Source organism: Triticum urartu, chromosome 5A (genome assembly GCF_056163025.1).
Source record: "Triticum urartu cultivar PI428250 chromosome 5A, HENAU_Tu73, whole genome shotgun sequence".
Taxonomy (NCBI): domain Eukaryota; kingdom Viridiplantae; phylum Streptophyta; class Magnoliopsida; order Poales; family Poaceae; genus Triticum; species Triticum urartu.
The window spans coordinates 632342937-632355406 of NC_141877.1; the positions used below are offsets into that span (position 1 = coordinate 632342937).

The 12470-nt window shown below is 48.6% G+C and overlaps 1 protein-coding gene and 1 pseudogene across 1 annotated transcript; one reads left to right on the forward strand and one right to left on the reverse strand.

Annotated features, from left to right (window-relative positions):
* Positions 1-7489: 7489 nt before the first annotated feature.
* Positions 7490-8990, reverse strand: LOC147973563 (uncharacterized). Its single transcript, XM_087525040.1, has 2 exons — positions 8379-8990; positions 7490-8154 (listed from the first exon to the last, which is right to left on the reverse strand). The coding sequence occupies exons 1-2, from the start codon at positions 8613-8615 to the stop codon at positions 7723-7725; spliced, it is 669 nt and encodes a 222-aa protein (XP_087381166.1). The 5' UTR covers positions 8616-8990; the 3' UTR covers positions 7490-7722.
* A 1002-nt stretch (positions 8991-9992) lies between these two features.
* Positions 9993-12470, forward strand: LOC147973564 (protein FAR1-RELATED SEQUENCE 5-like; annotated as a pseudogene).

Here is a 12470-nt window from a genome sequence, read left to right on the forward strand (position 1 = left end):
GTTGAGGCACGACTTAGAGACATAATCGCATTGAAGGCATATGTCGCAAGTAAGGTAATCTTTACACATCCCATGTAATATAATAATAAAGGGGAGATAACATAGTTGGCTTACACTCGCCACGTCAATCAAGGTACATAAATAACATTACATCATCCAAACACTCATGGCCCGACTACGGCGCCAAAATGAAAGATAACCCAACATGCGACACGGTCCCGATCACCCCCAACTGGGCACCACTACTGATCGTCAGGAAAGGAAACATAGTAACGTTGAGAGTCCTCGTCGAACTCCCACTTGACCTCGAGCGCGTCACCTGGAGCGGAATCATCAGGCCCTGCATCTGGTGTAATAGTAATATGTGAGCCACAGGGACTCAGCAATCTCGCACCCTCGCAATCAAGACTATTTAAGCTTATAGGTAAAGCAAGGTAAATATAAGTGGAGCTGCAGCAAGCGACTAGCATATATGGTGGCTATCCTATTCGCAAAAGAGAGCGAGAAGAGGAGGCAAAGCGCGAGCGAGAAACTAGAGAACAACCTGCGCAAGCATTACTCCAACACCGTGTCCACTTCCCGGACTCCGCCGAGAAGAGTCCATCACGGTAACACACTCAGTTGATTCATTTTAATTAAGTTAAGGGTCAAGTTATCTACAACCGGACATTAACAAATTCCCATCTGCCCATAATCGCGGGCACGGCTTTTGAAAGTTCAAAACCTTGCAGGGGAGTCCCAACTTAGCCCATGACAAGCTCTCACGGTCAACGAAGGAATAGACCTCCTCCCGAGACGTTCCGATCAGACTCGGTACCTCGGTTCTTCAAGACACTTCAACAGGTTAAAACAAGACCAGCAACACCGCCCGAATGTGCCGACAAATCCCGATAGGAGCTGCACATATCTCTTTCTCAGGGCACACTCAGATTGTCTAAACTTCCGGTAGGCCAGCCCAGAGTTGCCCCTGGTAGCCACCGGCGGCTGACGAGTTGGACCAACACTCAGAGGAGCACTGGCCCGGGGAGGGGGGGGTTAAATAAGATGACCCTCGGGCTCCGGAAACCCAAGGGAAAAAGAGGCTAGGTGGCAAATGGTAAAACCAAGGTTGGGCATTGCTGGAAAAGCTTTAATCAAGGCGAACTATCAAGGGGTTCCCATTATAACCCAACCACGTAAGGAACGCAAAATCCGGAAACATAACACCGATATGACGGAAACTAGGGCGGCAAGAGTGGAACAAAACACTAGGCGAGAGGCCAAGCCTTCCACCCTTTACCAAGTATATAGATGCATTAAGATAACAAGATAATATAATGATATCCCAACAAGTAATAAATGTTCCAACAAGGAACGGCCTTCAATCTTCACCTGCAACTAGCAACGCTATAAGAGGGGCTGAGCAAAGCGGTAACATAGCCAATCAACGGTTTGCTAGGACAAGGTGGGTTAGAGGTTTGACATGGCAATTTAGGAGGCTTGAAAGCAAATGGTAGGCATCGTAGCATTGGCATAGCAAAAGAGCGAGCAATCTAGCATAGCAAAGATAGTAGTGATTTCGAGGGTATGATCATCTTGCCTGCAAAGTTGTCAGAGTTGACTGGATCCTCGAAAGCAAACTCAATGGGCTCCTCGTTATCGAACTCGTCTCCCTGCTCTACCCAAACAAGACAAACAAGCAACAAGGACACAATCAACCACGTGCAAGGATCAAACAATAAGATGCAATGATGACATGCTGTGCGGGATGCGATGCGGATGCATATGCAAGATGTGACAGGGAATGCATGAACCTGGCCTCAACTTGGTAATCCAAGTGTGCCACTGGAAAGATGAGATGAAATCGCTTGAAAACGATATAAAGAACGCCGGAATCGGAGTTACGGTTTGGAAATGGCAAGCGATTCAAATATGACATCGGTCTGCCATTTACAGCAAGTACCCATCTAAATGCAATGAGATGAACATGCTACAGCACCCAAACATGGCAACAAAATACATGGCAGGGATGCATTCAATATGCTTAACAAAAGTCTAGCACTGAGCTACGGCCAATTCATCCATTAACAGGTTCAAACAAGCATGGCAAAAATGCATATGGTAAACAGATCTCAGACTTAGTGAAATTAACACTTGTCTGGAATTTCAGATCAGGTAGCACTCTTCGGAGCAACAAAACTACATGCTACAGGATCTGAACAAGGCAAAGTAAAACATGGCATGGAGCTTCTCAAAAATCTTAACAAAATTCCCTTAGTGACATTGAGCCAAAAGGGATCAGAAAACACATTAGCAAGGAGGTGAACATAGCAAAAGCACAATCAGTTTTGAGAGTTGGTGAAAACTGGCACATGCTGAAATATAACTCAAGTAGGCATGTTTACAAGCTCGATGCACTCACTACGGTGTAAGTCATGAAAAGCTAAGCATACATCTATCAAGAACACACAAAATACAAGCCAGACATGGCAAGAACAATAGCATAGCATGCAGGTATCGACTACAACATCATCGGCAAAATTGCAAACAAGTTGACAATCTGCCCGGATTCACAAAGTAGCAAAAGTAGAGCTCGATTGACTCAAGCTAAGGTGCTCCAAAATTGCAAACAAAGACATGGATGGATAGAGCACTACAAGATTAATAAAACATCCTTACTGATCATCCTCAAAAGAGGCACGTATCACTCGGAAACAACATGAACATATGACAACATGAGATAAACAGCTCAAGGACTTAGTGGAAATGCTAAGTCTCTGAAATCAGCATTACCAAGTGCCTCACTTGGCAAGCTTGTGCTAGTCACCACACACATCACAAAAATACATGGGTTGCACCTCTGGAAAGATGACAAAGCCCTTAGCAAATTATATGTAGAGCATCAGGCCATATCATGCACACAATAATCATGGCAAAAATGACATAAACCTAAATGGAGTAGCAGATCTGACAAATATCTCAAGTAGCCCTCTTCTAACAGCATTTCGGGCATCAAGATAAACTCAAATAAAAATGATGCAATGGAATGAAATGATGTACTCTCTGAGATGAACATTTTGATATGCTATATGCCCAAAACGGAGCTACGGATGCAAAGATATAGCATGACGAACATGAGCACATGGATTAGGGACTTAGGGAAAAAAGGGGGTCAACCCTAATATTTCCAGATCTGGATCGGGGCACGCAATCCGAGGTCGGCCGGACTCTCGCCGGAGTCGCAAGGAGAGCTCGCCGGAGAGGAGATCCGGCGATGAGGTACTCGCCGGAGAAGGGATCCGGGGAGGCGCGGCCGGGCGCGGGACCCGAGGGGCGGCGAGGGGCGCGGGCCCGGGGCGGCGATGGTGGCCGCGGTCGCCGGCGAACTGCGGCAGCGGGGCGACGATGGTGGGGCGGCGGAGCTCGCGGCGGAGGCGGCGGGGCGCGGCGCCGGCTCAGGAGGATGTGGTCCGGAGGCTCCACGTGGCAGCTCCCGGTTGGCGGCGGCGGAAGCGTCCGGCCCGGACGGACGTGTCCGGCCGGCGCGGAGACGAATTTTTAGGGTTTTGGACGAGGGGGATCCGGAATTTCGGGGAGAGGCCTTTATATAGGCATAGAGGGAGCTAGGAGAGTCCAAATGAGGTGCGGTTTTCGGCCACGCGATCGTGATCGAACGATCTAGATGATGGAGCAGGTTTAGGTGGGTTTTGGGCCAAATTGGAAGGGTGTTGGGCTGCAACACACACGAGGCCTTTTCGGTTCCTCGGTTAACCGTTGGAGTATCAACCGAAGTCCAAATGATACGAAACTTGACAGGCGGTCTACCGGTAGTAAACCAAGGCCGCTTGGCAAGTCTTGGTTCAATCCGTAAATGTTTAATCCCCACACACGAAAGAAAGCTAGAAATGACCACCGGAGGAGAACGGAGCGCCGGAATGCAAAACGGACAACGGGAAAAATGCTCGAATGCATGAGATGAACACGTATGCAAATGCGATGCACATGATGACATGATATGAGATGCATGACAACGATAACAACACACGGAGACAAAGACCCGAACCCGAGAAAATAAAATAACTTAACGCCGAAAACGGCAAGAGTTGGAGTACAAATTGGGAAAGTTACATCCGGGGTGTTACACCAAAGTAACTGACCGATACATCCAACGATAGGTGCTGGGGCGGAAGCAGCACAGACACGCCCAAAAGAAACAGAAGAGAAAACACAAAAGAAAGGAATGACAGCACAGTTGGATCATCGAAAACAACGATAATCCGCAACCGTTGGGCCCTCCGAAGAAATCCACCACTCCTAGCGCATTGGACCCACACATACCAAGAAACACCTTCAAGAAGAAATGCGACGATGACGACGCTGCTGCCCGGACAGGTCCTAGGGTTTCCCTCGGTACGTGAGAGGGAGTGGGTGAGGGGGATACTCGACGCCCTTCAGGAAGGAACGACGGCGCCCACGGGCGTCGCTGCGTCGGTGCCGGCCAAGCCGACATGGATTTCTCCCGTCCACCACACATACACCACCCCGACCGATCCGTCATGTTCCACCAAACTCGTCGCCCATCCAACATGCGCCACCACGGTCTTGGAGCCACCACCGCCATCTCTCCATGGGGATCGAAGCGGGGCCAACGGTTTCAGAGGAAGCTGCCGGGAACAAGGAGCGGTAGAGTCCGCTGCCACGCGGGAGGGAACCACCTCCACCGCCATCGGTGGTCACCGACCGGACACAGCAAGAGGAGCACACCAGGCACGAAGGCCCGACCGAGCTTGAAATCGCTCGTGAAGCTCCCGTGGCCGCGCTGCAGTAGGCGTGCCACCGTCTCCACAACCCCCTGCACAAGCCGTCACGGCCGAGGGCCGAGCTAGGGCCGCCCAGACCCAGATGGGGCCCCAAATGGCCCAAATATGGGCCGGGAGGGCGCCGCCGCCAGCCCACCACCAAGTGGCCGCGCCACCGCTCCGTCACCACCTGGGGCTGTGCCGCTGCCAAAACCGCCATCGCTCGAGTAGACCCGCCGCACGCCTGCGATGGGAAGAACTATTCACCGCCGCCGGGAGCCCAAAGCCGGACCCCAGCCGCCGCCCACGCCGCCCGCAGTTCGCGTCGCCTGGCTTCAGATCCGCCGCCCAACGCTGCCTATCCGCACCCACGCACGCACCACCTGGCAGCCGTCGTGCCACACCGAGGCCCCACAGGGCCGCCGAACCGCCGCCACCACGCGCACTCGGAGCAGTGCCACCAGGCCCCGCCGTAGCCCGGCGCCTCCAGCGGCAGCCGTCCCGCGCCGCCGAGGATCCGCGAGAAAGGGGAGGGATGACCCCACCGCCGGCCAGGCTTTGCCCGGCGGCGATTCGGGGCGGCGGCGAGGGGGGAGAAGGCCGAAGGGGAGGGTTGGGGGCGGCGGCTAGGGATCCCCCCGAGGGCGCTCGCGGGAGCATCTCGTGGGAGGGGGAGGGGAAGCACCTGGACAGACACATGTTCAGTCCGCATCAAAATCAAATTGATTCTCCAAGGGGGCAATTACCAGAGAGGCACACCAACATAACCAAGGTAATGAAAGCAAGGCTGCTATAACAAGCTGAAACTTGCTGATAATGAGAACTATTACCTCAATCTTAACAGGAAGCCATATACTCCCTCCGGTCCTTTTTACTCTGCATATAAGGATTGTCTGAAGTCAAACTTCGTAAAATTTGACCATATTTATATGAAATAATATTAACATCTATAATGTTAAATTTATACAATATGAAAAGTAAAGTCATGACGCATCTAATATTGTTGATTTCACATTCTAAATGTTTGTATTTTTTTCTATAAACTTGGTCAAATTTACGAGGTTTGACTTCAGACAAATCTTATATGCGAACTAAAAAGGACCGAAGGGAGTACTACTGGTAGTCTCAGAATAATGGGGCTCAAGCCTCAAGCTACCAATGATGCTACTAAAACGATGAGTACTATTCAAAACCTTCTGTGTCTTTTTTTTTGTTTACAAAGTTTGGATCCAAAATTCTGTAGCATGGTAGATGCATGTGACCTATCTTTATGCCAAAAATCCATTTCACAAATTTTGGCGACTTTTAGACCTGTTTTTTCTGTGGCCTAGACTGCTGGTGCATTCTTTAGGCCTTGTACAATGGGAGATGCTTAGAGGGGTACTTAGAAAAATAAACCGAGATTTTCTGAAGCACCGGTGCCTATTTCTACAGGAGAGACGCTTAGTTAAGCGTCTACCCTGTACAAATAAGCATCGGTGCTTAAGAAAAGTCTGATTTATTCCCCTAAGCACCTCCCATTGTACAAGGCCTTATGTCCCCATTTTTCATGTATCTGGATTCTTGCCTACCGAATGAGAACATAATCATAATATGGGCGTACACATGGAAATAAGCACAAATGCATAATGTCCTAATTTCACCATTACCATATCAGTTCAAATATGGTCTCTAAAATTATGACTTCACTGACACATAAGTAAAACTAATTGTATAAAACATCAGTAGAATGAATGAGAGGCAAAAAAGATTGGAGCTAATGTCGATTTTTGTTTTGCTGGAATAGCACGATGAACAGAGTTCCCAAATGCAAACAAGTACAGTGTGCCATCTTTAGAAGTCACCTGATCCTAGCACCTTTACAAATGGCTAGAACATGTCTGACTCTGACCAGGTAAACATGATGATACAAGCACATATAGAATCTGGCAACTTACAAAGCATACAGAGACACACATGCTAGAATGCATCAACATCGAATTGATTCTCCAAAGGGGCAATTATCAGAGGCATACCAACACAACCAAGAGATAAGCAAAAAATAGACCGTTAATGCAGAGACACTCATGCTGCAATGCATCAAAATAAAATTGATTATCCAAGGGGCAATTATCGAGGGGCACAAAGACAACCAAGGTAATGAAAGCAAAGCTGTAACAAGCTGAAATGTTGCTGATCCTGGTTGTCTCAGGATAATGGAGCTCAAGTTAACAACCATGCTACTAAAACGATGAAATACTGGCATGGAAATAAGCATGAATGCGTAATATAATATCCTAATTTAACCATTACAACATCAGTAAAAATATGATCACTCAACTTATACACGGCTACTGGCAAAAAAAATTATACACGGCTAGTTTCCCTATCTGATTTCATTGACACATAAGTAAAACCAATTGTATAAAACATCCATAGAATGAATGAGAGACAGAAAAAAATAGAGCTAATGTGGATTTTTCTTTGCCCGAATAGCATGACGATTCGAAAACATGAAAAGAGTTCCCAAGTGCAAACCAGTACTGTAGGAAATCTTTTAGAAGTCAGCTGATCCTAACACATTTAGAAATGTGTAGACCATATGTCTAACCAGGTAAACATGATGATACAGGCAAGATATAGAATCTGGCAACCTACTAAGTAAAAATAGATTGTCAATGCAGAGACACACTCATGCTGCAATGCATCAAAATCAAATTGATTCTCCAAGGGGCAATTATCAGAGGGGCACCAAATACAAGCAAGGTAAAGAAAGCAGAGCTGTAACAAGCCGAATGTTGCTGATCATGAGAAGTATCTATCACCTCAATCTTAACAGGGAGTACATACTACTGGTAGTCTCGGAATAATGGAGCTCAAGCAAACAAAAGATGCTACTTAGGACGATGGAATACTGCTAGCTAGTAGTCTGAACTCTGAATAAAACCAACATCTGCTTGCGCTCTTACGGGTAGTCGGTGAAATCGAAGACCTGCTCAGGGAGGAATGGATTGATAGCGTTCGACGCCATCATCATGGAGTAGAGTAGCAGCTCCATGAGCGTGCCAGTGCGCTTCTTCTTGCTAGGGAGGCGGTAGCGCTGTCCGGTCGTGAGGAAGCCCGGCAGGTAGTGGTGGGGCTTGACACCGTCGATGTTGCCGGCCCAGGCGACGACGCGGAGGTGCAGCCCGACCATGAGGTGGGCGACGCGGCGGCCTCCTCCGGGGACGGGGACGGGGACGTCCTGCGTCTCCAGCTTGCGCATCTCCTCCTTGATCAGGTGGTGCGATTCGTTGAGGATGTCGAGGCCATGGAGCTTGTCGAGCGGCGGACGCGCCCGGTTCAGCAGCCGACCCGTCTCCTCGTGGCAGATCATCACCAGCTCGTACAGGGTCATCTGCAGGCACGCATACCGATTATTACTTACGCTAGTTCGTAACCGCACCCGCTGGATCGAGCGAGTCGATCCACCCGGCTGGCGGCGGGGGAGGGACGTTCACGGCAGCCGCCGCGGGTGCGTCGAGCCGTCAACCGAGCCGAAACAAATATATCGATCGATCGTCCCCCAACCGTTGGACCTTGCATGGTGCAGTGCAGGTGGCCCGAGAGCTCGAAACGTACCTCTGGGATGAACACCTCCCGGTTGCCGAAGCGGTAGAGCTCGCCAGCTTTCTCCTCCTCGCCGCCGGTGACGACGACGCGGTCCTTGTCCTCCGGGCCGCCTGTGACGACGACGTGGTCCTTGTCCTCCTGACCGCCGGTGATGACGACGCGGTCCTTGTCCTCCTCGCCGCCCGTGACGACCACCCGGTCCTTCTCCTCCTCGCCGCCGGTGAGGACCACGGCGTCGGCGTCCATGTCGTCGCTGCCGGCGGGGACGACGAAGATCACACCGCCCGCGTCCTTGTCGTCGTTGCCTTCGGGTACGATGTGGCCGTCGTCGTCGGAGCCCTTGGCGGCGCGCACGACGAACGACGCGCGGAACGGGAGCCCGCGGCCGCCTCCGTTGGTGGCCTGCAGGGTGCCTCCAGTGGCGGCCTTGAGCGCCAGCGCGACGGCCTCGGCCCTGCGGCCAGCCAGGCAGACGACAAGGAGCGAGGAGGCCGCCTTGGTCGCGGCGGTCGGGAGGCCGTGCGCGAGCGCTCCGACGGCGGCGCGGGGGGCGGAGAGGAGGTGGGCCGTGCTTGTTCTCGGCCTCTGCGGTTGGTGAAGAGAAGAAAAGAGAAGAGAAGAGCGGAAGGGAAATGGATGGATGCAAGGGCGGAAGGGTGCGGGGGGTTTTATGGACGGAGCGGGGGGTGGGATGGCGGGCCCCGGCGTCCAGCCTCCGCAACCGCATCGAGAGGGCTGGGTTTTGCTCCTGCGCTGCTTCTGGAATGGGGCGTCGTATCTTATGAATCGGCATCTTCGTGCACCCCTGTATCCTCTCGTTCCGAGTCATCCGATTTAAATCCTATGTGTTTGCTCAGTCGTAGGAATTTTTGCACTAAGCCGCCGGCCTCCGGTCCTGGACGGCCGTAAGTTAATTGTGCAGATTTGTAAGGGCACCCCTCCAGAGACCAGACGTGCAAAACCCACGTTCCCGATCACCATGGCGGTGGCCTGCGGCTAGAGACGAAGAACTCTCGTATGCTCTAAACTTGCAGAAGACTGGATCCTGGCTGCACGCGTACACGCACAGGTTAATACAACATCCCAAATCCATCTCTTCTGCCCCTTGCCTTGCGGTGCCCTGTTCCTGCTGAAAGCAGATCACTTCGCTTCAGGTCTTCAGGAGCATTATATTAGGAAAAACAATGCTCTGCATTGATCCACTACTTATTATTGGGAAAAACAATGAACCAAATCACTTTTCAAAACTTAATTCCCGTTAACTTGATGCAAACATAGGTTTCTGTGGTGGATATGTTGTGATTGAACTTAATGGGATGTACATCGATTTAACGCATATTTACGTTCGAGATTATGCTAGTTTGGTAGTGAAACAGAGTTGTACAAAATGTATCCTGAATGAAACAGAGTTGGGAATCGCTGGTCTAGATTTTACCTGCACATATATCTACATTGTCGAGGGTCTGTAATATTGTACACTTATTGTCATTTGAATATTAGTGGCCAGGTCTGTCAGTTAGCGTTGAGCTAAATCCATATTGGGATGTATTTCTCTCAAATTGTGTGTCGGTTTCCTGGTTAGTTCTAAAGGCTTATCATGTATCTGTTGGTGCAGGTGCAGCAATGGGATCTACAAATATGTGGCAGATTCACATGAACGAGGAAGGCTTTAACACACCCATAAAGAAAGCAAGTGTTCCTCTCTGTGTAAGTCAATTGATATCACCGAACACAGGCGTATTCATTTTACTTATTTGTACATGTAAGTGCATATTGATTCATTGTTTATGTTGCAGTGCTCGTCCTTTATACCTGAATGTGAAGATGATTTGAAGCCTAAAGTGGGGATGACGTTTGAAGGATTGAAGGCCGTGGAGGAGTTCTACAAATCTTATGCACATCAATCTGGTTTTGGAGTTCGTATTGGGCAACAGAAGAAGTTAGAAAATGAGGTAGTTCGCACTAAACGATACATGTATAATAGACAAGGATTCAAGTTTGAAGATGGTAACAAAATTGACGATCCATCAAAGAAGAGGCGTAAGAACACGGACACAAGGTGTGGTTGTGATGCACACATCTTTGTGAAGTTATGTGCTAATGATACCTACAAGCTAGAATCATGGGTCGAGCACCACAGTCATGGTCTTGTGTCACCTGATAAGCGTCATTTGATCAGATCAAATCGGTGAGTTAGCGAGAGGGCAAAGAACACATTGTACACATGCAGCAAAGCAAGCATAGGCACCTGCCAGGCATACAGGCTCCTACACGTCAGCTAGGGTGGATTTGCGAATGCTGGATGCATGAAAAGGGACTTGCAAAACTACTACCGTGACCTCAGATTAAAAATTAGGAATGCAGATGCTCAAATGTTTGTGGCCCAGCTAGCTAGAAAGCAGGAAGTTAATTCAGCATTTTTCTATGATTTTGTTGTCAATGCTGAAGGAAAGTTGATGTATGTGTTCTGGGCAGATGCCACAAGCAGGAAGAACTACAAACATTTCGGTAGTGTGGTGTCCTTTGATTCTACATATACTACTAATCAGTATGACATGATCTTTGCACCATTTACGGGAGTTAATCATCATTTACAAAGTGTGTTCTTTGGTGCTGCGTTCTTACTAAATGAGAAGACCGAGTCATATGTCTGGTTGTTTGAGACCTTCCTGAAGGCAATGGGAGGTGTAGCGCCGACACTCATCATAACCGATGAAGCTACTAGCATCAAGAATGGAATTGATGAAGTTTTTCCAACCTCAGTATACAGGTTGTGCATGTGGCATATAATGGAAAAACTTCCCGAGAAGCTTGGACTTGTGATTAGAGAAGAATCTGAATTTTGGAAGAGGATGAATGCATGTGTATGGGGTTCAGAAACCGTGACCGAGTTTGAGTTAGAGTGGAATTCTATAATTTCAGAGTATGGGTTGGAGGATAATGAGTGGTTGACTAAAAGGTTTAGCCTCAGAGAGTCATGGATACCAGCCTATTTTATGGACATATCGCTGGCAGGCATTCTTCGAACTACCTCAAGGTCTGAAAGTGCAAATTCATTCTTTAACCGATTCATTCATCGCAGACTCACTTTTGTTGAGTTCTGGCTTAGGTTTGAAACTGCTTTAGAATGTCAACGTCAAGAGGAGTTGATTGCCGACAATTCAAGCATCCATAGGACCCCCCAACTAGTGACACCGTGGGCAATGGAGAAACAAGGTAGTCAAGTATTCACATATGAAGTGTTTGGGAAATTTCAGGAACAAGTTATTTCAGCAAGAGATCATTGTTGTGTTCAAGGAATTGCACAAGATGAGGGAATAAAAATAGTGACCTTCAAAACGGGTGCCAGTAGGGTAAGGGAGGTCCGTTGTGACACGACAACCATGATAGCTAACTGTTCATGCAGGTTATTTGAGTCACATGGAATCCCATGCCGCCATATTATCCAAGTGATGCGAATTGAAAATCAAAAGAAGCTTCCAACCTTCTATATTATGGAAAGATGGAAGAAACGGTGTAAAAGGTATGAAAGTTATAAAAATCAATGCTCTTTTTTTTAAAATCATATGATTGACATAGAAAAAATTGTAGTGAGAGCGTTTACGATGAGCAAGGGAACCTTCTAGAAGAAAATCCCACCGATTCCTTGGATGCAGCTGCGAGGAAGAAGATTTCAACAGTACGTAACAAGTTGGAAGATCTAATTCAAAGAGCTAAGCAATCAGATGAAGGCATGGACTTTTTAGTATCAAGTGTTCTGAGCATTGAGGAGCCTCTGAACCAAATGGTTCCCAATGCAGTCAAGCACACTAGGCAAGAGGAATATGAGGCGTTTATTGGTTGCAACATTCCTACTCAAGTTGACATACACCCGCCAAATGATGGCCATTCGGTAGGGAGATGTAAAAGAATAAAAAGAGGAAAGGAAATGAATGGGGAAAAACAAAAGAAGAAGAAAAAGAAGCCAAGGCCAAGGTCGCACGCTTGTGCAAGACGTGCAACCAAATAGTGTTTCATGACAGTCGCAATTGTCCTAGCAAAAAAGGCCATGGAAAAGAAGCCATGAATGTGCAACAAATGCTTCCAGATGGTGCATCATGA